The 27,727-nt window shown below is 42.5% G+C and overlaps 1 protein-coding gene across 2 annotated transcripts in view; it reads left to right on the top strand.

Annotated features, from left to right (window-relative positions):
* Nucleotides 1-2,654: 2,654 nt before the first annotated feature.
* Nucleotides 2,655-27,727, top strand: part of LOC148028055 (pentatricopeptide repeat-containing protein At2g13600-like) — a 28,377-nt gene continuing 3,304 nt past the window's right edge. For both annotated transcript variants that reach the window (XM_087689751.1, XM_087689750.1), the window contains exons 1-2: nucleotides 2,655-2,936; nucleotides 27,592-27,674. In XM_087689751.1, the coding sequence (XP_087545877.1) occupies nucleotides 27,658-27,674 (17 nt within the window). In that variant the 5' untranslated portion in view covers nucleotides 2,655-2,936; nucleotides 27,592-27,657. The remainder of the gene's footprint in view (nucleotides 2,937-27,591; nucleotides 27,675-27,727) is intronic.

Genomic DNA, 27,727 nt, shown 5'->3' with positions numbered 1-27,727 from the left:
CGAGAAGAAGATAGACCACTTTTGCCACACACCAAAGAATGAGCTCCCCATTCACTTTTTAGGTTTATATATAAGCCCTAAATCCCTTGGGCACCCATCCCCTTTTTTACATGACCGGGCATCTTGCCAAGGTCCTCTTTCCCTATTCCCTTCTAGTTGCCTTATCCTTTCACCTATGTCCATTTAGACTTTACAACTTGTACAGGAGGGAGACTGGCACTCTTATAAAATGAATTACATTGCACCCCACACTTTCCTTGCGAGAGCCCTTGTAGGTTCTCGTTGAACCTTGAGAAAGTATCCTTCATCCTTGAGAGAGCCTCCTTGATCCTTGAGAGGGCCTCCTTCGTCTTTGAGAGGGTCTCCTTCATCTTTGAGAGAGCCTTGCTAGAATATTCAGTGCTTTCCCACATTTTTTTAAATCTTGCCTTCTCCACTTTTCCTACCTTGGCAGAATGAGCTTCTTCATTCACTTTTTGAATTGGGCTTCCTTGGTCTTCCTCTGCTTCTTCTTAGTCCGTGTCCGTGACATGTCTTGTAACATTACCCCCTCCTAGACAAGTGCAGTCCCATGGCACTTGCAGATTTGAGCTGATAAAGATCTGGTGATTTGATAGGTGGTCATCTGAGTTGATAATGATGGGGCCTCCAAAGTTGGTGGCTTGCATTGTTTGGAGTTACCTGTAAAGAAAAGAAGGTGCACTGTCGGGGGGTGTGTCTACACTTAAGGACCCAGTCCTTGCCTAAGGGGGTGCGGTGAGTGTTGCTTAAGGAGACATGTCTAACCATTGGCGAGGGCGATCTCCCTAGGTATGTCCTATCCTTGATGTGCCCTAGGCATGATGTGGGGAATTAAAATGGACCAAGGGGTTACGGATCCAGTTGAATGAAGCCACCGTACATTCCTAACTTAAGGACCCCTAGGTGTAGTGACTGTGGCCTATATGTAACGAGATCATTCGGTTGCTTTCCCTGTGATTTCCTTCGGGTGATCTCTTATTCGTTTGCTTTCCTTTTTTCTTTTCTTTGCTTTTCTTTTCTTTTCTTGTTTCTTTCTTTCTTTTCTTCCCTCTTCTTTTTTCTTTAAAAATAAAATATAACTAGACGAAGATCTAATCCTCGTCACATCAGAGTTGTGAGAGGGGGAGGTTGGAGGCTTAATGGCTCGGGTCTATCACTGTGTACAAAAATGTGTATAATGTGAGTTCAAAAAAGGGGAATATAAAAAAAGATAAGCTTACATATATACATTCACAAAATGAAATATTTTAAGATAAAAAAAGATAAGCTTACATATATACATTCACAAAAGGAAATATTTTAAGATGTATAAATTTATTCACAGAATCGGTTTTTATATTTCATATACATGATTTTTACAGAAGGGTATTGTTAATTTACAAAAGTGACCTAAATTATTTTACAAAAGGGTGTGATGAGCCTCAATAAGTAAACAATGAACCTTCTTAGACAAGTATTACTTAGGGCGTCTATATAAGGTCTTTTAGGTTGGTCCTTTTGGCTTGAGATCTTGTCATTTTTTTGTGATGTAGACTTAGAAGTTGCTTGACAAGCTAAGTCCATGAATACTATGAAGTTCGAAGAGTTTTACTTGGGAAAGGTGTTTGAGTGACTATTAAAGGTTACCTCCTCCAGCCTATCTAGGTGTGGGTATCTTATGACTCCATTAGGGGTGTTGATTGAATATCTAGCTCAAGGATGTGAAGCAAAAGCTATCCCAGACAACAACGTTGATGTTAGAGCACAATTCTTGATGGAAGTCATGCATAGACACATATGCCCCAAAACAATTTTATCAAATCAAGGAACTCAATCCACAAGTGAAGTCTTAAACAACCATAAAACATAGGACATCCAATTGCGGTATATACTGTATGCATACAATACAACATTGAGGGCATCTACACAAGTAAGCCCATTCAAGCTTGGTTGAGACCCCCAATTCCCTCCTAAACTACCAATCACAAGACATGCTTTACTACACACCACAAATTTTTCTTATATTGAACCCACGTGGTACACACATAAATTTATGAGTGAATGCACCAAGGCACAAAATAACAAAAGAAACATTGTGACCAATGATAAACCTATCTATTATTTAGAACAACAAAAACTCAACATTTACTTCCCCATCAATGGAAAGACATTAGTGAAGCCCTCATGATGCACCATTGGGTTGATTCATATATTATAATTAGGAGGGTCATCGCATTCAAAGTTCAAAGAGACAAAAATAGTTAAGTAACAAGAACCTACAAAAATAGGATAAAGGTGTACTACAACAATAGCCAAATCGATCATACAAAACAAGGAGCACAAGCTTAGGTTGAAGCCATAGCTATTATAACAAATAAAGCTTCGTTTGACAACTCAAACCTTGAATCAACTCTACAAAAGGCCAATGATGAAGATGTTGAATTCCTCACTGAGCACTAACAACAAGACAGATAGATGCAAGGGGATGAAGCCAATGACATGCCACATCCTTTTCCCTCGAAGGAGAGATGTGATGTGTTGGTATTGGAACATGTGTCACATAATATATATATGTATATATATATATATATATATATATATGTATAGGTATATGCGTGACAACATGACAACGTGTGTATATAATTTGTTAGCGAAGGTGGGTTTGTAAATATATATGTATTTAGGAGGAAAGGCACTGTCTTCACAACTTCCTTGGAAGAACAGGAAGAGCGTTCCCCCCTTGAGGACTACGTCGTCACGCGCTCCCTGAGCAGAGCTATTGGCTATTGCAGCGTTGAAGTATCTGGAGAGTCAGAGGGCCGCTCAGCCAGAGCTCGCCGAATGGTACACTTCGTTGGCGGATCTCTATGAGCGGAAGCTCTTGGCATCAGCTCACCCTCAAGCTCGAGCAGTTTGTTGCCCTTACTGTCTTCCAGGTCTCAAACCCTAGCAACTTTTTCTCTCTTGCATTCCTCGTGTAGCTTGTCATTGAAACTATAAATGGTGTGTTTTTACTGTATTTTAACTCATCAGATTCACACGGTGTTCTGTTACATCTCGTCTCAGAGTCTAACAGCTATAGTGCCGTCGTTTATTAAATCGAAGCATTTTGGTCCACCATTTTTCACACAAGCCAATCAGTTTTTCCTTCTAGGTCTTGTTGTCATTATGCATTACGTGCTAATCTGGATGGAGTGCCCATGCCCCTGGAGAGCGAGCATGTTATTGTATACTAACAATGTTTGTTACAACTGTAAACCCTATTTTTCAGCATGGTTACTATTACCTACAGTGTGACATGAATCTTTCAGAGGTCTATGAGAGTTGTGGCAGCTTAGGAGCCTGCACATTGAGCAGTTGTACACATTATAATGAGGCTCTCATATCTGAGATAGGCAGAGATTTGTCCACTCGTTCCATTTTTATTTCACTTATAGGTCTGTTGGCAATCAACAAACAAGTTATTCCTTGTTAAAGTGTGATGATCCTTGAAAACGATAAGTGGTTGCCTTAGGTGTCCAAAATAGTCCAACCAATTTTGTCATGTGATTGGCTAGTTTATTGTGACAATGTACATGTTGTTGCTTCTTACTCTTGTCTTGTCCTTTGGGCACATCATAAGGTTGTCCTTGAATTCTTGGTCTTGGCACAAAGGGATAATCACTTCTACATGGAAAGCTCCAAAGTCCATGGCCTTTAGAATGAGATCTTTTTAGAGATGTGTTTTAGAAGAGATTTTATTTGTACCCATATTAAGGGTTTTAAATTTGATAGAGATCCTTAAAATTTATGGTGTTCTTAGATAATTTGATGAGCCTTGGATTGGCCTAAACATGCTAGATAGAAACAATTCTACAAAGGAAGGGTGAACAATGAAGGGAGAATAAACACAAGAAAATGGTAGGGATGAGCAAGGCTTCTAGGTTGTGGTATAAAATATTGAAGTACGTACAATTGAGATGGCCCATAGTTAGGCACCAAAGGTGAAATTGAACGGCATGATCATGAGGGGAAATGGGATAACTTTTAGATCAAATTGGCGTGACACATGGCAAATATGTGGTGGACATGTAAGTATGAGCAAGGCTTCATGGCTGTGGTGCAAAATAGTGAAGGTTGTACAACAAAGTGACTTATAAACAGGTAGTGATGGTACAATTGGTTGCTATGACGATGAGGGAAAAATAGGTGAACTTTTAGATCAAACTTATGTGACTTAAGGCAAACGTGTGGGCACTTAGAATGCGATGCAAATTGCCTACAGCATGGATTGGATATGGACTATCAACACCCCTCTTAGCCACAAGTAGGGGAAGGATATATTGAATGAGTTTGGGGCCACACAAAAACAAAAGCACAATGAGTTGAGGGGTAAAAGTTAAAACATGGTCCCCTTGAGCAAAGAATGATACAATCATGAAAGCTCAACTCCAGTTCGAGACAAAATATCTCTAGGGCTATTGATGATGGGTAATGATTTGTTGAAGAAGTCTTGATTTGTTACATTGTCCCTTGTAGGGAGACATAGTTGCCAAGAAACCCATTTCATAAGGTTAGAAAACTTGTTTTGTATCTAGGCTTTTCATAAACATATGAAACACCTATTTTAAACTTTCATAAATGCCACACCCTAAATGTCTTGGGACTTTTGTAATCATCGTTTATCATGTATTTACTTAGGATGTTGATATTGATATCCGCATTGATTTTTCGGAGTTTTGTTTGAGTTATCCATGATATATTGATGGCTCCTTTAATAGTTAAAGTTGATGTTGGGCATGGATAGTAGACGATGATGCATGCAATTATCGATGCTATATTGAAAGTTCATTGGCATTGTACAGAATAATAAATAATGTCAATACGTGTTTTCTACATCACATGAGTCATATAGTATATGTATATAAAACTTTCATTTTTTTATATATCGAATGGAACTCGTTTCTAACATTTTATGAAACTCGTATGAAACCTATGAAACCTAGTTTCTTTCCTCTTGTTTTAGAAACCCTTGGCAACTATGTAGGGAGATAACTTGTTAGCTTAATATATTGGATGGGTGGTAGTGCCCATCATTAGTGGGGAATCATTAGGATGGCATGTTATACATTTGGATAGCAAATCTTTTAGTGTGGGCAGTTGCATTATGATTGGTTGACCTCATGTTGGCTCGACTTGTCTGTAATATTTCCATACAATAAAAGTTAGTTGGTTAGTTCAAAAGTTAGTTAGTTAATTAATAAGTTAGTAAGATTACTAACTAAAGACTAACTAAGGTAAAAACTAACTAACATTAATTATTAATAATTTTTATTTAATTTAAAATATTTTATTTAGAAAAATTAAGAGTCGTAAATTCGATATTTTTTTCGAATTGGCAAGGACTATGGCCATCCTTCACGTAAATTACAACGTGAACGAAAGTCACTAGGATAATGTGTATAGTTTGGATGGTCTAAAAATATTAGACTTTTGGACAAGACTAGAATATTTTAGATATTTTTGAGATTATCTTAATTTAAAAAAAAAAGAGATATGGAGATTTCTAGAACTAGATGTCATTTAAAAGAAAAAACAAGTGATGTGTTAGTTAGTTTGAAGATTTTATAAAAAGAAAAATAAAGAAAAGTGATTGGCGAAATCGTGCGCGCCGCGATCGCAATTTACAGGCAGTAGAGAGCACTTCGAACAGAGAAAAGGAGTGAACTGAGAGCTTTCTAAACAAGTGTCTTGGGGTTTTACCCCCCTTTCAGAGCCAATGGAACCATCAGATTTATGATCTGAGCATCAGATCACTGATCTTTCCAAGAGCCCCCTCCACAAAGAGCTCCACTTCTCAACCACAAGCCCTCTTCCCCAATTCACTATAAATATGAGGCATGGGAGAGGCATAAGGGACATAAGGAGACCCCGAGAGGCTGCGAGAGAGAAGAAGAGAGAAGGAAGAATACTCCTTCAAGAGGCTGCGAGAAGCTGGAGAGAGAGAGAGAGAGAGAGAGAGAGAGAGAGAGAAAGAGAGAGAAAGAGAAAGAGGAAGAGAGTTAGCTCAAATCCCTTGTCTCGATCTTTAACTAAGCCATATTCTCTACCCTCTCTTATCTAAAATCTATCCCACCTTCCCTATCTCTCAAACTCCTCGTGGACGATGGCTCCAAAGCGACGAAGTGGAAAAACTATGGAAATCAATGCAACCGGTCAAGCAACGGGTATTGCCAATGATACGGGAGTGCCCGAGGTTGCGGGAATTGCCACCACAATTGGAACATCGGGTGTGGCTAATGCGAGTGCGAGTAAAGATGAAGTTCCTAATGTTGTCATGCCGCCAAACCAGGTTACTCATTACTAGATTATCAATTTTACAATATAAGATAAATTACATAGGATATTAGCTTTCATATTCTTCGCTTACACATTAAACTGATAACTCATCTAGAAAGACATATTAGTTCAAGCATAAAACGATTAATCACTATGATTTCTAGCTAGAATAGTTGGGATACTAAGGCATTGAATCATGATAGAATTAATTGCCAAAGGTTCTTGTACATATGTCTTTATGCGTATTCAATATAGTTATGATCAAATGCGACAAGGTTAGGAACTGATTAGTGAAGGTTATAGAAACTGGTTATCTATTTAGGAATCCTAAAGATCATCTCGTTGAGTTTATTGACACGATATATTTTCTTAAGGGATTTTGCTTATGTTAGATAAGTGAATCCAAATGGAAAACTCATGCCTTGCTTAACATGTTTTAAGAGGTGTACTCAACATTTCTTTATGGGGAGAAGAATCCTCATTAGAATGAAAGGTTGCCTTAGGATAAGGTCTACCTTGGCTATGTGAAACTGTGATTTACATGTTGGGATGATTGTCATTGCACTATTTGATACATATTTGAAAGGACTGTTTGTGTTTGCTAGAATCTAGATTTTTGATTGAAATTATTGCCAACAGAATAAAAGGAAGGATCACGCTAGGCTACCCCCAAGCTAGCGGCGAGACCCTACTCCAAGGGGGTCATGATTATCGCTACGAGAGGCTTGGACCGGCTCCGTAAGCGAAAGGTCTGTCAGTAGGGATAGTCTCGGGCAGTAGGAATTGTAGGTGCCAGAGGGGGCTCTGGCTGTAAATCCTGCATTGTTCCAAGAATCTGACGAGCCCCTTCGTGACCCAGGATGGGATCCTGGAACCCTAAATACTAGTTATGAGGGTGGAATCTTGGTGGACAGAATGTCCTTATGGAATTCTGTGTATCTTCCGCTGGGACGGAATGATGGAAATTGTAATAGACTTCCAATATAATAAAGAAGTTCGCTTTACTGTTTGAATTGTATGCGTGTTAGTGAGATAAATTATGTGAAGGAACGTGTGACTAAATGGACTAATTAAGGAAGCTGGTTGTATATGTTCCAATAAATGTGTTGTAGGTAATTAAAAACTAAAGATGACCCATCATCAGAGGAAAGCGGGTGGGCGTAACCCCCGACGGGTCCGTCTAATGGTAGGGTGGTCCCGGTTAGCTGGGAGCTTTTCTACATCGGATATAGAAATAGGAAGACGATAAATTGACCAAGTAGTCATTAGGTAGAACCGACTTGCATTGTTTTAGGGGACCGGAATGGGATTTTGCCTTATGGGCAGGAGGGTTGACGTACCACACTCCCCTTCGTCTCCCATTCTCTTTGAACCAAGTGCAATGGCAAGTCCGCTTCAGATTGAGTAATCCTCTAAAAAGTGGAACTCAAAATTACTGACGCTAGCTGGCTGCCAGGAGACCCATCCGATTTTAGGAACCCAAGTCTTCAGGTCGATCCTAGTGGGTTCGGCCAGAATTCTCCCATTGCGAAGTAGACTCGGTAGGGCCTAAGTGACAATCCCGTGATGTTCCAAGGGAACATCGGGCGGCATCATTTATGGAAAGACCTACTGATGGACTACTAAAAGGTGTGCCGTGGATTGGGACTAGCGGACACCTCACATTGTCTGAGTGCATTGGTATATTGTCACTCCTCATGCTTGTCTTGTATCATTTTGCATTTCTTGGAGGGAGAGATTGGAGGCACTATGGATGCTTGTTTGAGGGCTTTACATTTGTTGTGAAATATTTTGTTGTATGGAATTGAAATATTTTTAAGGGAGCTTGTTAAGGAACAATGTGACCTAGTTGTCAGGGCACTTAGGAGCTTGTGGTAGAGAACTCGGCAAGTAAGTATCAATATTCAGCTAGCTTGACCTTAAGGTCATCTTGGTTTGTGATCCTAAATTCTTGGAGCTCGTGGTCAAGATCGATATGATGGATCCTATCTCATCATATCTAGTGTCCTCTAATACAGGCATATCCTCAAGCTCATGAAGTGTCTCATAGGTAATAACTTTATCCTGCAAATCATGTGCATCCAACAAGTCATCAATCTCCCTTTGACTCTTTGCATTAAGTAAAATATGATCTTCGTAAATCTCTTCAGATACATTAAGAAAATCTATAGATGCAATGGCTGAATCTTCCAGTACAGGATCTTCCAAGGCATTTGTGCTTGTCTTAATATCAGACTGCAGCTTATATCCTAGCTGTTTGTCCTCTTGCTCTCTATCCTGTTTTTGCTCTTGCCCAATCTCTTCCATAACATGCTTGGGAGGTGGCTGATTTGTAGCTTTAGACAAATCCACATTTTTTTTATCACTTCTTTAGATATCCTTGCATTATTGCCATCTCTCTTTTGTCTCTCTTCCACAAATACATCTGTGTTTTGCCCTTTTGCTAAATATGTATCCATGGAATATGCATCTATCGGTGATTCCCAGCTAGTTATGTCATAAATTTCTTACCTTGCATGAGATATTTCACTATTCGTAACTTTTCTCTTTTCAACTGCATGCAAATTATGTGTCCATATTTTATCCTTTGGACCAACCATCACTTGGCCATGCGTTCTATCCAACTGTAGACCAAAAGTAGAAGCATGTATCGCCGCATAAGCATTTTGAATTGCTAAGTCTTCCAACAATTTCTGCATACCTCCCTTTCTGAAATTCAAAGCAAGAGGCAATTCCGTTTCTTATGCATGGATCTTGCCATCTTTCCCTCATGCATGCCTTTGACCAATTCATCCAATACATCTTCCCTAACAGAGGGAACAATAGCAGGTATAGCCATAGGGTTAGCCATAGAAGTAGGTGGCTTATTGGATACATCAACTGTTTTGCTTGTAATAGTGGGCAAGCTAGAGACATGCAATCTTTCTCTTATTCTATGCTTATTCACAAGTGCAGTAACAACTTTCTTGATATGTCTCCACTCTGTTTTAAGATCTGTCTTTGTAATCAGATCCTCCAGCAAATCATCAAGCTTCTCTTGAAGCTCAGGATCAGCTGCCTATAGAAACAATTCAATTTTTTGACTTGCAAGAGCTTGCTGTTCTGCAAGATCCAATTGTTCAAATCGACTTTTAAATTCTCTTAACAATTCTGTAGCCACAAGACCCTTATTGGGTTGTAAAACCCACTCTTGAAAAGTCTTGCGCGTAATCAAACTAGTTTCTTCAATATAAAATTCTTCCCTTAGCATCTTCTTGAAAGCTACCAAGTCAACATCTTGCATGTATAATTCAGTAATCCGTGCTTTCAGTTCATGTACAGTAACACGTACAAAATACCAGCTCCATGCGAGTTGAGCCACTCCAAAGAATTTCATCTTTTGAGCATAGGTATGTACATATGCAGATATATTTTTGCCATTGAATAACTTCACCTCACACTCAACTGCTTGCAAAGCATTCATCACAACACTTTTTGTTTGAGCAGAAGCTTGCATCACTTGTTATTTGGTGAGAACCATTAATATGCTTGCACCCTTCCACATAATACCTTGAAGTCGTGCCTCAACTAGTTTGTGATCAATTCTATGATAGAGCTAGTGTTTTGTATCTATTACATAAGGATTTGTTAAAATTTTTAATGAAAAAAATAAACTTACAGTAAGGGATTTATAAATTATGGTCAAAAGTCATAGAAGGGTTAAGAAAATATCACAATATAGGTTACATAGGGATATATAAAACATGCCATGAATGCACATGATATATAGGATTTATATACTAGTGACAGACCTGAGCTTAATGGATTTGCTAAGAAATTGTTTACTTTGGATGTATCCCCTTAGGCCTAAATCGAGCATTAAGAGGAGTGGTAGATAGGAAGGGATGGTTGTAGCTAGTGAAACCACTATCGCTCATATACTCTAAGAGGGCTACGCAAAAAGGTGGCAGGAGGGTAACATGCATCGTTAGCCTAGCCATTGCACAGTTATCTATGCCGGCATTGAGATAAAAAAAGAGTGGTGGGAGGTGGTGCGATTGGTGCAGCTCTTGGTGCTAGCTTAATTTCGTGATTGAATTTCCTTTGAGGAGGAAGTTCTATTAGCTCTTCAGGAAATATGTCTGTGTATTCCTTTAACCATGAAGGTTCTTTTGTAGATTCTTGATTCTGATCTAGCTTAAGGCTTTTGTCTAAGTGATATCCTAAGTAATCTCAAATAATTACAAGTAGTAATAAAGACAGGATTTGGAAAAAAAGTGAACTCGTTGAGAAAATTGGCAATTGAGTCCCATAGATCGGTTTCGGAGAAGGTCAGGGTGTCCTATGGCTTGGTGGCATTTATGTTATATATATTTGGAAAATCATATCTGCCATGGATGTCATGGTTGAAATCCACCCCTACCCTTCTTGGATATGGCATATGTGTGGGGTCATTTCTCTCGAAGGGTAGTGTGTTGCAAAACAACATTGGGCCTCCATGTTGCCGTCCCTCCTTCACTACTTTGGTTGGGATTCATAGCCTTGAACTGTCTAGAGCACCTTCATGACTTTGTCTTCCCAGTATTCAGGTGCTTCCGTTTCCTATCGTGTCGAGTTTTTTTCCCTTTCTTGGTTCCATCTCCTATCGAGCCTTCCTCCCACACTTATTACCTCCACCACTTTGGTCGATAGCACTTTGCATAAGGTGAAGGGGAGTTCGAAGGTGAAGTTGAAGGGTCGACGACCATTTTCTTTTTGCTTCCATACTATGAGCTTTGTATTTCAATCCATTGGGAAGCAATCCGCTCATGGTGGAATGGATGCTTTAGGAGCTATTGTTGGTTGGGCTTTTAATATTCTCTTTGCGTGCTTCAAAATCCTCACCCTTTTTTTCTTGAGTTTTTCTTTTCTTTTGGCCGTGGTGTCCACTTCTTGTTGCATTTCTGGTTGTGGAGAGGGAGGTTGCGATACTAGTTTCTTTTTTGGCTGTCCCATTTCAAACTCTGGCTTGACCTTTGGGAGTGGCCCTTGCCTTTCAGTTTCACTCCTGGGCATCCCTTTGCCTTTCAGTTTCACTCCTGGGCTCTTGTGGCTTTGCTTCCTTGGGTCTTGCAGTTGGCGGTTGGACATGTAGCTCGTGTCTTAGAGCCTTGCGGGCCATCTTCAGCTTTCTTCTTAATGATTCAATGGCCTCCTTCTCTTCTACTTGTGTGGCGTCTAAGAAGAGAGTATTGAGGAAGGCGCGTTGTTGGGCTTCCAAGCTTATTTGCACGGCCTTTGCCCTGCTTTTTGCTAACACCTTGTCACCTTCTGCAAGGGCTAGTCGGCTCGCTAAGGCTCTTATTTGTCCTTCACTCCTACCTACCCATTCATTTGCTTTTCTTTTCATCTCTTTCAAGCTTTCATTGTCTTTGAGCTAAGGCCTTTATTCTCCACTCTTGTTCTTCCATTTCTCTTTCTAGCCTTTTTTGCCCTTCTAGCTCCACATCCACCGTATTCTCCAACTTGTCCATGTTTTCTTGATTGCTTTGGGCTCTCTCTTCTTCCCGAGTTGCTGCGAACTTCTCCATGGTGTCTTGAACCCTCTTCATTTGTCCTTGCAACTCTTCTTGTTGTAGCATCAGGAGCATGTACTCCCTTTGAAGCCCCATTAGCTCTTAATTTTCATCTTCAAGCTTTCTTCACCAGCTGTCCTCTTGCTCCTCCTTAGCCCTGAGTGCCGCCTTTAGGTTACTTATTTCGCGTTGATACTCAGCTACTTGATGGGTTTTCTCGAGCTGGAAAACCGCTAATGCGTCTTTCTCTGCTTCTAGCCCAACAACTGCCACATTCTTTTCCTCTTCTTCTTTTTCGAGTTGGGACTGGAGTTCTTGAACATATTCGTCATATTTGCAGACAACGGCAGTGCGGTGGGAGTAGTGGTCGTAGATACTTCTATCTTTTGCCTTTTGGGGTCCTGTCTAGACTCTGCATCCGCAGTTGTCGATCTTTTTACTCTAGTCACTAGAGTTTCTTCACTTGCACCTTGAGTTGTCTCTTTATTGACTAGGAACTGCACCTAGGCCACAAGGTTAGTGGCATCCACCGTGGTAGAAGAGGCTTGGATGGGTGCAGAGATTGGGGTGGTGGGCACTAGGACAAGCGGGATAGGGTTAATTAGACCCTTGCCCTTGCCCTTGCCCTTGCCCTCGGCTATTGGGGGGTGGCATGTTTTTGGGTGCTTGGGAGCTTGTGCTTGGACGTTCTTCTTCGTGAGGGCTCATGGCTGTCAGCTCCTCTTCTCTTGAAGGTTGCTCCACTGAGAGGCGGATGTCCAGGGCTATGTCTTCTTCTTCCTTTCTCCTTAACTCCTCGGCCTCTCGCTTTGCTTTCCTCCTCCTTTCCTCTTCAGCTTTCTTGGATTCCTCTTTTATCTAGCGTGTCGGGCAACAGGTGATAGGCAAGCTGCAGTCCTGGTGTGTAGGTCGAGTGACTAGTTGAACGACGGGGCAGTGGCAAGCGAACTGTCCAAGCGTAGGATGGGGTAGACAAGTCGTGGACTTGTCGACGAGCGAACAACATGGGACAAGACGACTGGCAGACGTGACCAATAGGGAGAGGCGTACAGGCAAGCGTAACCACCACCAGGCATGCACCGTGCGTGGCGGACATGACAGTCGACGAAAGTCACACGGTTAGATTAGACGCCGTTAGTCTTGATGTCGATGGATCCGTCATTTTGTGGTTCTTTTTTCAAAAAACCATTATTTTCTTCAAAATCTTTTTTGAAACTCCTTCCTCTAACTGAAGGTCACACGCTAGAGGCACAAATCTCAGATTTGTGCAAATTTGAGCTAAAAAATTTGAAACCTTTCTCAGATTTGATCTTGTCCATACCTAGCAGTGACATTTAGGTCAGAAATTGCAGACATTGCGTGTGGTGACCTCAATTAAATTGGGGATTTTGCCAAATTTGTCAAGATATTACTCCTTTGAGTAAAATTTCTTGACATTGGATCCCAAAAATTTGAGGCTTTTCACGTATTGATAAAATTTTGATCAAGTGGGTCATTGGCTGACATTTATGCAATTTTAGGGGTTTGTGCAGAATTTGGTAAATTTTTGCATTTTTGCCTGTGTGGTGGCTTGTTTATGTACAAACATCAGAGATTTATTTCTGGTTGAGGAAGAACAACAGTGTGTTTGTTGGTTCAGCTTGTGCTTTTGTAGTCTAGGAGCATTGACTCTTGTGTTCGTGATAAAATGGATGCAACTTCTTCTGGTTCAAACATCAAGAGTTTGATCGAAATCAAATGGTTTGATGGTCATGGCTTTGACCTTTGGAAAGACCGTATGCATGGCATATTGTTCCTAAAGGATTGTGAGGATGCTTTGCAGGAAGATAAATCTGCACTCTGCACTAGTGTTTGATGTAGATTGGGCCAGAGTAAAGAAAAAGGTTGTGGCTTACAACATTAAGATGGGTGTCACTAATGGCATCTTGACAGACATCAAGGGTTTAGATATAGGTTATGCGTTATGGGAGAAGCTGAAAACTACCTATGAGATCACCACACTTGTTAATCAGGTGCATTTAATGCACAAGTTGGTGAAAATGTGAATGGATAAGTCAAAGCTTGCAGCTGAGCAGTTGAGTACATTTATAGGCATTTTAAATCAGCTCAAGGATGCAAATTTGGACTTTGATGATAAGTCGAGGGTGATCTTTTTGATCATTACACTACTTGACTCTTGGGAGACCTTGGTGGTTTCTCTCAGTAATAACCCCAATCTCTCATATGATGGGGTGAGGGGTTCAATCTTGAATGAAGAAATTAAACGTATGTCTAGTGGAGAAGGCAGTAACTCAGCTTATAATGTAAGAGACAAGGCTGAAAAGAAAAATGCGAATGCATGACAAAGAAACAGGAGCAAGAGCAAAGGAAAGGAAAGAGTGACATTACTTGCTATCACTGTGGTCGGAAGGGCCACAAGAAACCTGATTGTAGGTATTACAAGAAGGAACAAGAGAGAAAGAAGAATACAGGAGATAAAAAGGAGGATAAGACAGATGTATTATGTGTAGTTGATTATGATGCCCTTGTATGTCACATGCAGGATATGTAGATTACCAAGGCTGATGTGATTGATGCACTTTTGTCAGTTGATGATGGTGTCACTCAGACTTGGATTGTAGACTTTGGTGCCTCTTTCCATGTACTCCTTGCTTGAAGTGTTTTGCTATGTTCAATGCAGACAGTTATGGAAATGTGTATCTTGGAAATAATCATGCTTGCAGCATTGATGGGATTGGCACTGTACACTTGTCTTTAGATAGTGGGCAAGAGCTTGTGTTGAAAGATGTCAGATATGTGCCTGGCATTAAAAAGAGTTTACTATCTGTTGGTTAGCTTGACTTGCATGGCTACACCACACTGTTTGGTGGTGGTCTGTGGAAAGTAAAAGAGGATTTCATGCTGATTGCAAAAGGAACCAAGAAGGGCACTTTGTATCGTTTGCATTGTAAAGCCTTGAATGGCAAGTTTCTTGCAGTTGCTGAAATTTGCAGTCACTTGGAGTTATGGCATAAGAGATTAGGCCATATGAGCTAGAAAGGACTTGATGCCCTTACCTCTCTGAAGAGGGTTGATGGAAAAGGCTCTAAACTTGACTTTTGTAATGAGTGTCAGTTTTGAAAGCAAATAAAAAATTCCTTTTACTTTGGTGTTTCTCGTAAGTCCAATATCTTGGACTTACTGCATTCTGATGTATGTAGTATGCTCGTAAAATCGTTGGTTGGTGCTGCATATTTTATCTCCTTTATAGATGATTGTTCCAAAAAGATTTGGGTATACTTGTTGAAAAAGAAAAGTGAAGTATTTGCTGTTTTTAAACTTTTCATGCATTTGTGACCACTCAGATAGGTAGAAAGCTGAAATGTGTGAGAATTGATAATGGGGGTGAGTTCACATCAACTGAATTCAAGTCCTTTTGTGACTTGCATGGAATTAAGAGGGAGCTTACAGCCCCTTACAGCCCTTCTTCAAATGGGGTGGCTGAAAGATATAATATGACTTTATGTGAAAGAGTGTGGTGCATGCTGTCCACTGCTAATCTCCCTCATGAATTTTGGGGAGAGGCCCTCAAAATCGCGGTTCACATTTGCAACCGCTCTCCAAACAGGTTCTTAAATAATGGCATCCCTGAGGAGGTTTGGTCTGGCAAATCAGCCTCATATGACCATTGACGCATATTTGGCTGTGATGCTTTTGTGCATGTTAGGAATGAGCTAAGGAACAAACTTGACCCAAAATCTACCAAAGGCATTTTCATGGGCTATGGTGATGAGGGTGAATTTGGCTACAGAGTGTGATTACCTCAGTCCAAGAATATTATTCGCAGCCGTAATGTTGTGTTTAATGTGGCTAAATTGCTGAAAGGTACTTTAACCTCAAATGGAGATATGAAAAAGGTTAAATTTTAGAGTTTGCAGCCACCTATTACTTCAGAAAATGAGCCTCATGGTGTTGTACCACAGGCTGAAATTGATGATCCGCCAGTTATTTTTGAGCCAGATGATGATGGACAACAAATAGGAGCACAAGGAGGTTATGGACAGCAAGATAGACTTACTGATTATGAAAATGCAGGTGCTGGTAATGAAAATGAAGGTGCTGTACAGCATGAACAGCATGTTGAAAATGGCTTATAGCAGCCAATAAGTGTTGAAAATAATATACCTCCAGATGTAGATCCAATTCTTGAAAATGTTGATCATTGTGTACGCAGATCTACATGGGTAAGAAGGCAACCATATAGGTTTGACCCCTCTTTGCATTACGTGATGCTTACAGATGAGGGTGAGCCTCTTACATACAAAGAGACCAAGTCATGTGAATTCAGCAGTAAGTGGGAGCTAGCTATGCAAGAAGAGATCAATTCTCTATATGTAAATGATACTTGGGATCTTGTGTCATTACCCAAGGGAAGGAAGCCACTTCCAAACAAATGGGCGTACAAAGTAAAGACAATTGATGGGAAACCCAAGTACAAGGCAAGACTAGTTGCCAAAGGGTATGCACAAAAGGAAGGGATTGACTTTCAAGAGGTCTTCTCACCTGTTGTGAAGATGACCACTCTATGCGTGCTTTTTGTTCTCACTGTTGTATTGGACTTAGAGCTGTATCAAATGGATGTAAAAACAACTTTCTTGCATGGTGACATTGATGAGGAAATCTACGTGAAACAGTCCGAGGGCTCTGTAGTTCGTGGAAAAGAGTAGATGGTGTGTAAACTAAAACGTAGCCTGTATGGGCTAAAGCAAGCACCACGATAGTGTTTCAAAAAGTTTGACACTTATATGCTATCTCATGAGTTTATACACAGCCTTGCAGATCATTGCTTGTACATGAAAAAGGATACATATGGCAGCTCCATCATACTTATTTTGTATGTGGATGATATGTTACTAGCTGGGAAAAGGAAGACTAGATTGGATACTCTCCAAAATCAGCTTTCTCCATGAAAGATTAGGGAAACACAGAGCATATTTTTGTTAGCGATCAGAGCTAGGACTGCAGTCCAGTCGGATTGTACAGTCGGACTGCCATGCGGCAGTCCGACCTGCTGTAGTACTAGTCGGCTGCATTTAATGCAGCCGACCTGCATATTTTGGCGCCTAGTTTTTTGGCTATTTATAGCTGAGTTTTCAATATTCTGCCCACATTCTTCTGCTCGCAGATTACAAGCTGGAGGCTCACGCATATTCCGTCTCTGTTCGCAGATTTCAGACAGGAGAGTGCAGACTGCAGTGGACTTCGAGGTGAACAGCAGGTTGTATCGTCGAGGTGGAGACACGCAGTCCAGCGCACTGCGCCCGTGTATATATCTACATATCTTTGTATACAACACACTTTATTTAGCAGATCTTCATCTTCCACTCTCTTTTTCTCTCTTCTCTCTCTGCGTTCTCTCTCTCTCAGTCCTACGCTTCCACACCGCTGCACTCTGACATGGTATCAGAGCAGTGTAGAAGGGCTGATTGAGTGCAGAACCAACCTGAAGAGGAGTTTCTATCGCGACACAAGGTTGTGTTTTCAGCGTTTGAGGGCAGGCAGGAGGGCTGTGTCTCGGAACAAGGCTGAAGCGAGCGTAGGCGCGCGGGAAAGGAGTCCAGGTGGTGGATTTGCTACTGTTTTCTGCTGTTTGACGAGGAGGAAGCTCGAGTTTTCAGCTTTTAAGTGCAGGTTTTGCTTTTTCATCGCCTCCGGCGGGTGAAGAAGTTTTGGGACACGGAAGAGCCCTAGCAGGCTGCGTTTTCACAGTCAGAGGGGGCTGCTTTTGTGTTTGTCAATGCATTACAGGTGAAGATGTCTACAGAGATTGACTTGGAATTCCAGACGATTATGGACCGGAAGGTGCTTGTCTTACTGGCTCTTCCCACATATCAGAAGCTCGATGGCGACAACTACCGCATCTGGCGTGTGATAATGTTGGCCATCCTTGAGTCCTACGATTTGGCAGAGCTTATACAGGAGGAGATCGACCAGCCCTCGGTGAAAGATGAGTCCAAACTCTCTTCCGATGCTCGGCGGAGTTAACCAAGGCACAGTCTCTTTGGGACAAACTGAATGCCAAGATTCGTTCCTTTCTTTTTCTGTCTTGTACTACAGCCATGATAGCTCACATCGAGTACTTGACGGTGGCTCAGAAGATATGGTTGGAGCTTGATCAGATGTATAACCGGATGACCCTTATGAAGCGGGTTTCTTTGGAGGTACAGATGCGGACCTTGTCCGTGAACAAGTCTTCTTCGATGCGGGAGTACATCAACAAGCTTAGACAGCTTCAGATGCAGGTTCAGAATGTAGGGAAGCCGATTTCCTTCGAAGACATGGCGATCATACTCTTGTCCCAGTTGTCGCCACGATTCGGTGCTTTCTAATCCGCCCTCATTGCTTCGGGGCGGGAGTCCACTCTTCGGTGGGAAGAGTTGGTTCCTATGGTCTTGGACCAAGAGGAACAACTAAAGGGACAAAATGCTTCCAAGTCGGAGGCACTAATAGGTCAAGTCTCTTAGAAGAAGGGGAAGGACCAAAAGAAGAAGAAGGGGGATAACAAGTCAAAGAAGGACAAGGATAAGGACAAAGAATCCACATGCCATATTTGTGGAAAGACTGGCCATTGGAAGAAGGATTGCCCTGACAAAGACAAGAAGGATACCAACAAGAAGGACACGAAGGATTTTGGAGCGGTGGTTGTACCCTCATCAGCTGCATTTCTTCATCTAGCTGTCATTGAGGCCTCTACACCGAATGCTTTTGATGCTGCGATGACGGCTCCCCAAGCTTTAGAGTGGATCGTTGACAGTGGTGCCTCCCGGCACATGACTCCTTCATCAGATGGTGTTGCCCAGCTGCGACCTTCGCGTGGGCAGATTCTCATTGGAGATAGCTCTTCAGTGTCTATTGCAGGACGGGGGGAGATGCAACTTATTCCAGATGGACGTGGTGGTACCCATACCTCAGAGGTCTTGCATGTACCAGGTTTAGGGTATCATCTTCTGTCAGTTCATAAGATTTGCTCCCTTGGACTTTTGGTGGAGTTTGACAGTGATTCGGTGCGAGTCCTTGATCGTGCGTCCAGGAAGGTTCTCTCATCTGGATATGAGGAGAACGGCATCTACAAATTGAAGTCTTCCACCGCCCTCTCTACTTTTCTTCTTACCTCTCAGACACAGTCAGAGCTACGGCATGCTCGGTTTGGTCACCTCAACTATGATTATCTTCGGAGGGCGTCACGTGGACACCTTGTTCGAGGGTTGCCGGACATAGTGGTGAGCCAACAGCCATGCGTCTCCTGCATTCGTGGAAAGCAGCATTGGGATGCCATTCCCCACAAAGCTTCGCGGGGGTCTACTTCACCGATGGAGCTTGTATCTAGGGATCTTTGTGGTCCTATGAGGAACGAGTCCTTGCGAGGGAGCTCGTACTTCATGTTGATCGTAGATGACTACAGCAGGATGACATGGGCCTATTTTTTGGCATTGAAGTTAGAAGCTTTCTCCCACTTCAAGGATTGGCTTCTCTTTGAGGAGAACCGATCAGGCCAGAGATTGAAGATCTTGCGATCCGACAAGGGTGGTGAATTTGTTTCTCATGAGTTTGCTCGTTTTTGTGCAGATAAAGGTATTTACCAGGAGTTTGCTAATACCAACACTCCTCAAGAAAATGGCATTCTTGAATGGAAGAACCGAAGTGTGATCGAGATGGCACGCACCATGATGGAGCACCGACAGACATCTCAGTTTCTGTGGGCCGAGGCTGTGGTTACTGTAGTCTACATCCTTAACCGATCCCCCACTTCGGCCGTTGATGGGATGACACCTTTTGAGGCTTACTTTGGGACTAAGCCCGATGTTGCTTATTTTAGGGTCTTTGGGTGTGATGCCTATGTTCACATTCCCAAGGCTTATCGTGATAAATTTGAAGCAACTTCCTGAAGACAGGTATTTGTTGGCTATAGCTCCCAGTCCCAAGGCTATCGTTTGTATGATCCCGTCAAGCGGGATGTGTACACCAGTCGAGATGTGTGGTTTGTGGAGGTTCCGTCCATACCAGCGGGTGAGGAGCATCCCGTTCTTGGAGATCCAGGGGAGAGTTGGGCTCCCACTACAGTTCCTTTGGAGCTCGCGCCTTTTGATTCTGATTCTGTTTTTGACACAGAGTCTACTGTTCCACCGGTCACCCCCGAGAAGTTACCACCGGTGGATATCCTAGAGTCTTCAGCTATTGGAGAGAAATGAGGAGAGGTTCGGCCTCCTTCTCGTTGGGCCCGTGACACACTCCGTGATTCAGGGATCGAGGGGATTCCTGAGGAGTGGGGACCGCAGGATGGTCCGCGGTGGTCACGGAGGCACTAGACACATTCTACGGAGCTTGTTTGCTCTAACTACTGTTTGATGACCCGTGTTATGCAGGATCGAGAGCCCACCTTCGTGAAGGAGGCTTTACAATCCGCACCATGGAAGAAAGCTATGGAAGCCGAGTTGGAGGCTATTGAGAGGAATGACACTTGGTCACTCGTGCCACGCCCCCCAAATAAGAAGGTGATTGGCGTCAAATGGGTCTTCAAGACCAAGTACCTTAGCGATGGTTCTTTGGACAAGCACAAGGCTCGCCTTGTTGCTAAAGGTTTTGCACAGCGCCCAGGGATTGATTGTCATGACACTTTTGCCCCCACTGCTCATATGGCGACTATTCGAGCTGTTCTTGCCTTGGCTGGCCATAGGAGATGGCTTGTCTACCAGTTGGATGTGAAGTCGGCCTTCCTCAATGGTGATCTGAAGGAGGAGATCTACGTAGAGCAGCCTCCTGGCTTTGGATCTTCAGATGGGAAAGTCTACAGGTTGAAGAAGGCCTTGTATGGCCTCAAGCAGGCTCCACATGCATGGAACGAGAAGATTGATTCGTTCCTTCAGTCACAGTTGGGATATCGGCGTTCTAAGGCCGATCCGGAGCTTTATGTACACACTTCCGAGGCTGGTTGTGTGCTTTTTGTGTTGTATGTTGATGATTTGATTGTCACAAGTGATCATGCACAGAAGGTCCAAGAGACGAAGACAGCTTTACATCGGACGTTCGAGATGACGGACTTGGGTCTACTCCATTTCTTTTTGGGCCATGAGATTTATCAGTCTCAGAGGGGGATTTTCATCTCTCAGCAGAGATATGTACAGGAGCTCTTGGTTTCTTTTGCGATGGAGGATTGTCGGACCATTTCTACTCCTATGGATCCGAACTGGAAGGCCACTTCCCATTCAGCTTCTCCCATGGCGGATGCTTCCCGCTATCGTCAGTTGATTGGATCATTGATTTGGCTCCTTAACACTCGTGTTGATCTTTGTTTTGCGGTTGGGCTCTTGGCAGGGTTTATGAGTGAACCTCAGACGGTGCATTGGCAGGCTGCTCAGCGGATACTTCGGTCTTTGAGGGGGACGTCTGATCTAGGGATTCATTATCCAGCAGGCACAGGTGGTTCAGATCTTGTTCTTGCAGGTTGGAGCGACTCGAATTGGGCCGGTGATGTGGACCACAGATGGTCTACTACAGGTTACTGTTTTACCTTGGGTGCAGGTGTTATCTCATGGAGTAGCAAGAAGCAGCCCACGGTAGCCCTTTCGTCTACTGAGGCGGAGTATCAAGCCGCATCTTCCACCACATGTGAAGCTGTGTGGCTTCGTAGATTGTTGGAGGAGCTTGGCTGCCCCTAGACTCGTCCTACTTTGTTGCAATGCGACAATGAGAGTTGCATTGCCTTGGCACGGAATCCTGTTTTTCATGCCCGGACGAAGCACATAGAGATCCAGTACCACTTCATCAGAGAGAAGCTTTTGGATGAGACCATCACTGTGGAGTATTGCAAGACAGAGGATAATCTTGCAGATTTGTTTACCAAGGCGCTTCCCCAGGCCCTACTTCAGAGACATTCCAGATCCCTCAGGCTTCTGCCCCGCCCAGGCTCTGAGAGGGGGTGTTAGCGATCAGTGCCAGGACTGCAGTCCAGTCGGACTGCCACGTGGCAGTCTGACCTGCTGCAGTACAGTCGGCTGCATTTAATGCAGCCGACCTGCATATTTTGGTGCCTAGTTTTTTGGCTATTTATAGCCGAGTTTTCAGTCTTCTGCCCACATTCTTCTGCTCGCAGATTACAGGCTGGAGGCTTGCGCAGATCCCGTCTCTGTTCGCAGATTTCAGACAGGAGACAGTGCAGACTGCAGCGGACTTCGAGGTGAACAGCAGGTTGCATCGTCGAGGTGGAGACACGCAGTCCAGCGCACTGTGCCCGTGTATATATCTGCATATCTTTGTATATTGCACACTTTATATAGCAGATCTTCATCTTCCACTCTCTCTTTCTCTCTCTTCTCTCTCTCTGCGTTCTCTCTCTCTCAGTCCTACGCTTCTGCACCGCTGAACTCTGACAATTTTGGGCATGAGGATTTGCAAAGATAGATTTAACATGGCTGAAGCTAAGCCTTTTGGGGTACCCTTACCTCCTTATCTTAACCTTAGTAAAGCCAACAACCCAAAAATGACATGGAAGCAAATGCTATGAAGGGAGCCCCTTATGCATCAGCTTTTGGCTCCCTTATGTATGCTATGGTTGCTACTCGTCCAAACATTGCTTATGCAGTGGGAGTTGTTAGTAGGTTTATGTTAAATCTTGGCAAAACACATTGGGAGGCTGTCAAGTGTATTCTTCGATACCTAAAGGGTACACAAAGAAAGTGTATTTGCTATGGGCAGGGTGCACTTAGTTTGCAGGGTTATTGTGATGCAAACATGGCAGGTGACTTGGACATTCCTAGGCCCACCAAGGGATATGTCTTTAGAAATGTTGGTGGGGCTATTTCTTGGTGTTCCAGGTTGCAGAACATCATTGCACTGAGTACCATTGAAGCTGAATACATATCAGCCAACCACTGAAGCTTCTAAGGAAGCTATATGGTTGAGCAAACTTGCAGAGGATCTCAGCATGTCTATGGGTACTGCAGTTTTGGGATGTGATAGCCAAAGTGCTGTATATTTGGCTAAGAATGCCATGTATCATTCACACACGAAGCATATAGATTTGTGATATCACTTCATTAGATAGATTTTGGAAGATGGTCAAATCACATTGACCAAGATCAAAACACAGGACAATCTTGCAGATGTTCTCACTAAAAATCTAAGCAAAGCTCAGCATGAGCATTGCATACAACTAGTGGGTGTTGGTTAGAGGTTCACTTCGGACCTTTAAGTGGGAGGTTGTTGGGATAAAGGCCCGTTTGACCTCCGTGTAAAAGTACACGTACATTATTTAGCTGTACATGTGAACGCACCCTTATGTGCCCTAAGTATAAATACATTTTATTCTGTGTACCAACGCATTGTCGGTACACTCATATCGAATCGTACTTTCACTCTTCTCTCTCTCTCACTAGCCGTCACACTCTCACGCTCACTCTCCTCCTCAAACTTCTGCGCATTAACAACTGAGCTCCAACATTAAAGTGAAATGTGCCGCAAACACAGGCGTGGGCTGCAGGGAAAGTGCCAGACCGTAGGAGGAGTTTCCAAGGGCATGTAATTGAAGCTCAACTCAAGGAGGAACGGGCAAGATTAAGGGGCGGAAGGAAAAGTGTTTTTTGATATACATTTTGGGAGAGAGGAAGAGAGCTATGGTGCTATCCTGAATAGGGAAGAACAGGGAATCCATGACCAGCAAGGTCACTTCTTGCTTCATCTTCATTCTCAAAGCTTTTCTTGATGCCTAGAGCTTGGTTCTTGCTCCCAGGATGTAGTATACCACTTGGGACAGCCAAAGGTGTGATTTTTCTTGGTCTATGGGCTGTTTTGGACTGTTCAAAACTGTCATAAATAGAGAAGTCCACAGTCCACTCAATTTGGAAGAGCTTGCAAGTGATCTAAGTGAATGTATGTATTGGGTACAGTCCCTAAATAGTAGGGCAACCTTAGGCATTCATTAGAGAGGCTTATGATTGGATTTGTATGCATTTTGGAGCCTTGATTGAGGGTTGGAATACACTATTATTGACAGGGCCAAAGTGTTTCTTTAGCTTTGACAAGGATTTGATAGGAGAGTTTGATGTGTCTTGGGTGTAGTGGCTTCTACCACTAATAGTTTGAAGTTTACATGTAATTTTGAGGTGAATACCTATAACAGTCAATGGATGGCAGTAGCATGGATCATGGATTATGATCATTGATTATGTTATGTATTTGTGCATGAGCTGAGCTATTGTCTCAGTGTGTCTTGGGTTTCGACCCACCCTTATTTGGATGTATTTGGTTATGATTATGAGCTGATGTCTTCCATCTATGACAAGATGCTGAAATAAATTGACAGGCTTCACCTCTATTAGTTTTCTTCTACATCTTCTATTTCTTCAAACCCCTTCTCTTTCATCTACTACTCTCCTTGAATCTCCCTTCACCCCATTGTCTCTTACCCTCGTGGTAGACCTTCGACCCTAAACGCTTCGATAGCGTCCTCGCGCATGATAAGGGGCTTACCACGCATGAAGCCACGTCCCTGCACGCAAACAGCAGCAAATCATGAGCAAGACCACTCTGTTGCGCATGACAGGGGGCTGGCAGAAGGGCGGTCACACAGCGGGATGAAACCTTGAAGCTCGATCAACGACCAACACATATGCATCACGTGGGGCCGTTCGCGGGGTGGAGAGGGGGTTCGCATGGAGGGTAAGGATAAGGGGGGGGGGGGGGGAGAGGGGAATAGGGTGGCGAGGTAGCATAGTTGTCCATAAAATTGCAATAAATCAATATGTAATTGTAAGAAAATATGTAAAAGTATAAGTTTCCACTACTAAGAAAATCTAGGTAGCCAAGATGTACAATGCAATTAGCAGTGTAAAGTCATGGCATAAACTAATGGGTACCAAAGATTGTCAAAACATCCAAGGTGTCATGTACATAGATGTATATCAATATGCATGCCAAGCATATATCCATCACAGACAACCCATTGACAATAAGTGGTGTAAGGTGTCCAAATCAAACGAAAATTAGCCCACAGTCATAAACCTTAGTAGTGATAGTATATACATAAACCAAGAAGACATAAGAGAGTCCTCCATTAACTCAAATGAACTAAGCTCTGCAAAGAAAATACCAAGTACTTCTTGTTGGAAGTGAATCTAGAGCGTCCAAGAGGAAAACAAAGCTTGATGTATAAAGCTCATAGCATCCAAGTGCCCAAAATGCATTATATATATACATTCAAATACACGGATAATATGTCTTCAAGCTCGCAAGTGGAAATCACCCAAATGCAACCAATTGAGCTTAAATCCAAGATGTATAGCTCAACATAAGTATATCTAGGCATAAACATCAATCCCAAGTATCAACATAACCATGTAGCATACCTGAATAGTATGTAGGCATTCAATACATAAACATCCAGTATGAATGCTTGCTATCTAGACTTTGCTGCAATAAATAACCCTTCAAATATTAAGCTATTTGAGCTCTAATTGATCTAAGAAGCTTGCCCAAGCATCAAACCAATATCCGGGTATTACAAACTTGCCCCTTAAGCATTGCATAAGCCATAGGCATTCAAATACATGCTACACTGAGGGTATTACAGCAGATCTGTCCTAAGTCACAGTCAACGACTAAAGCTATTCAACCTCAATGTGTGCCCAATTGCAAGCCCGCAATACCCAAGAGTATACCCAAGCAAATAACCAATACCAGTGGGAGCTAAGAGTTGGAGCAAGCTGTAGGGACCAAAGGGAACTGAGTCAGGGAAGCTAGGATAACTTGCGTAAATCATGCCATTGTATTGGAGGTTTCTACTACTACAACTGAGCACAATGGATGCTTGTTGGGGCTTAAATTACTTGGAATTTCCTAGACAATGCTGAAATAAATCTTCTCAAGTTTCAGGTCAATCTTCTCAAGTGGCTGCCATGAAAGCTTCAAGTCAAGCTTCTCTTCCCAAGTTGAATGCAATACGGAAGAAGCTCCTCGAATACCCGCTCTAATACTAGTTGAAAGGTCGACCAGAAGTGGAAGCATGAGGGGAAGCAAGAGCTATGGAGGTTCAAGTAAGAGAGAGTATAACGATATGTGGGAACTCCAATGGGTACAATGTGTACTTTGCCTTCCCTTGTTTTATTGTCATGTAAAGAATAAAGAATAAAGTGACTGTGATGGGTGGCCCACCTACAATGTATGTGTATATGGGCACTAAGTGTATAATAAATGTAGGTGGCTAGGCACATGTCGCCTTTAATCCCCAACATATCAATGGCCATGCCAATTATGCATGTGTCTTACTGGCATCAGATTGACATGGAGGCTAGCTTCAAGCGTGCGTGATACTATTACTTAGTCCACTACCACACCACACACATGGCCGCACACCACATGCTTGGTGAAGATATGGTTGCACTTCTCACAATTATAGAAAAGATAAACACGTCACTCTCATTCAATCAAATATTCATCAAGTACAAAGGCAAGATTGAGGGTATTTATCCTAGCTTTTAGGTTGCTTGAAGTGCTTGATCTACAATGAGAGGAAAGAGGTGTGGTAGGGGTAGAAGGTGGGTTTAGAGATAGGAAATAGCTATTTTATAGCAAGAGGAGAATCAATGTTTGAGGTACTGTTGGCAATGACACGGCTATCTAAGCAGGGATGTGTGGTGAGAGAGAGAGAAAGAGAGTGTTCTCCTTTATATGCCCCGCATTCGTCTTTGAGAGACTCACCATAACCGCAGGTTCAAGGATGGGTACCTTGCTTGACACACATGATGGATGACCTCCTACTTGGCATGCACAGCCATCTGGCATACTGGCCTAGCCTAGCCACGCTATTGGCCTTGTTCGACCCCTCTGCACCCTTCATCTGCTACCCAAGTTACCTGCCTATTGTTGTTAGTACCCAAAACGATTATGAATTAGATGTGTGATTAAAAAAGCCATTTTCTTCTTTTATCAAATCTTCATAGCTTTAAGGGACCATTTGACTAGCCCAAAAAGCTTTTGATAATATATATTAAAGAAGATTAAAATAAAAAAGTATTAAAAACTAAAGATAAAAGTTAAAAATAAAAAAAGATTAAAGATAAAAATATATTAAAGATTCTTATATTTCACATTAAAACTACATACTTATAATTAAAATATTTTAAAATTACATGAAAATAAATAAAAGATTCCCATCTCTCTCCATGCCACTGTGAATTCTCTCTCTCTCTCTCTCTCTCTCTCTCTACATTCAATGCACCCCCCTCCACCCTCCCTTGGTCTCCCTCACTGCCCTGCCACTACCATTGTAAACAGACACATCTGTGTGTGTGTGTGTGTGTGTGTGTCTCTCTCTGTCTCTCTCTTCCCCTCCTTCCCCCCCTGCCATGCTGGGAAACAGGAGCTGTTGCCAGTCCCACTAGACACGACATACTGTCAGTGCCTGCCGCTAGCACTAGCAGCGCCCCACTACCACCTCTCTCTCTCTCTCTCACACACACACACACACACACACACACACAAAAATAAGGGATAATTAATAACATTGAAATCACTGCAGACGTGAGAGAGAGAGAGCCACTGTGATATCTCTCTCTCTCTCTCTCTCTCTCTCTCTCTCTCTTTCAATGTTGTCCCAAAAAAAGTTACACAATATGGAATATTGCTTTATAGACAATAAATGTAGGTCGTATAGATGAATCATTATTATAAATGTGATTGATAAAAGTATATTGCTTGCTACTGACAGGACATGGATCTCCTATGATGACTGTGCTTGGAAGGAGTGCTGCAGGGGTGCCTCAGCACTGGTGGGATGATGGGGGCATCAAGGTTAAGGCCCTTCCCCTCTTCTTATGCCTTCCAGTTTTAGGATTTTTACTGCT

The sequence above is a fragment of the Lygodium microphyllum genome, chromosome 12 (genome assembly GCF_053477565.2).
Source record: "Lygodium microphyllum isolate KBCC chromosome 12, Lygodium_microphyllum_v1.1.10, whole genome shotgun sequence".
Classification (NCBI taxonomy): Eukaryota; Viridiplantae; Streptophyta; class Polypodiopsida; order Schizaeales; family Lygodiaceae; genus Lygodium; species Lygodium microphyllum.
This window is presented reverse-complemented; position numbering and strand designations above follow the sequence as displayed.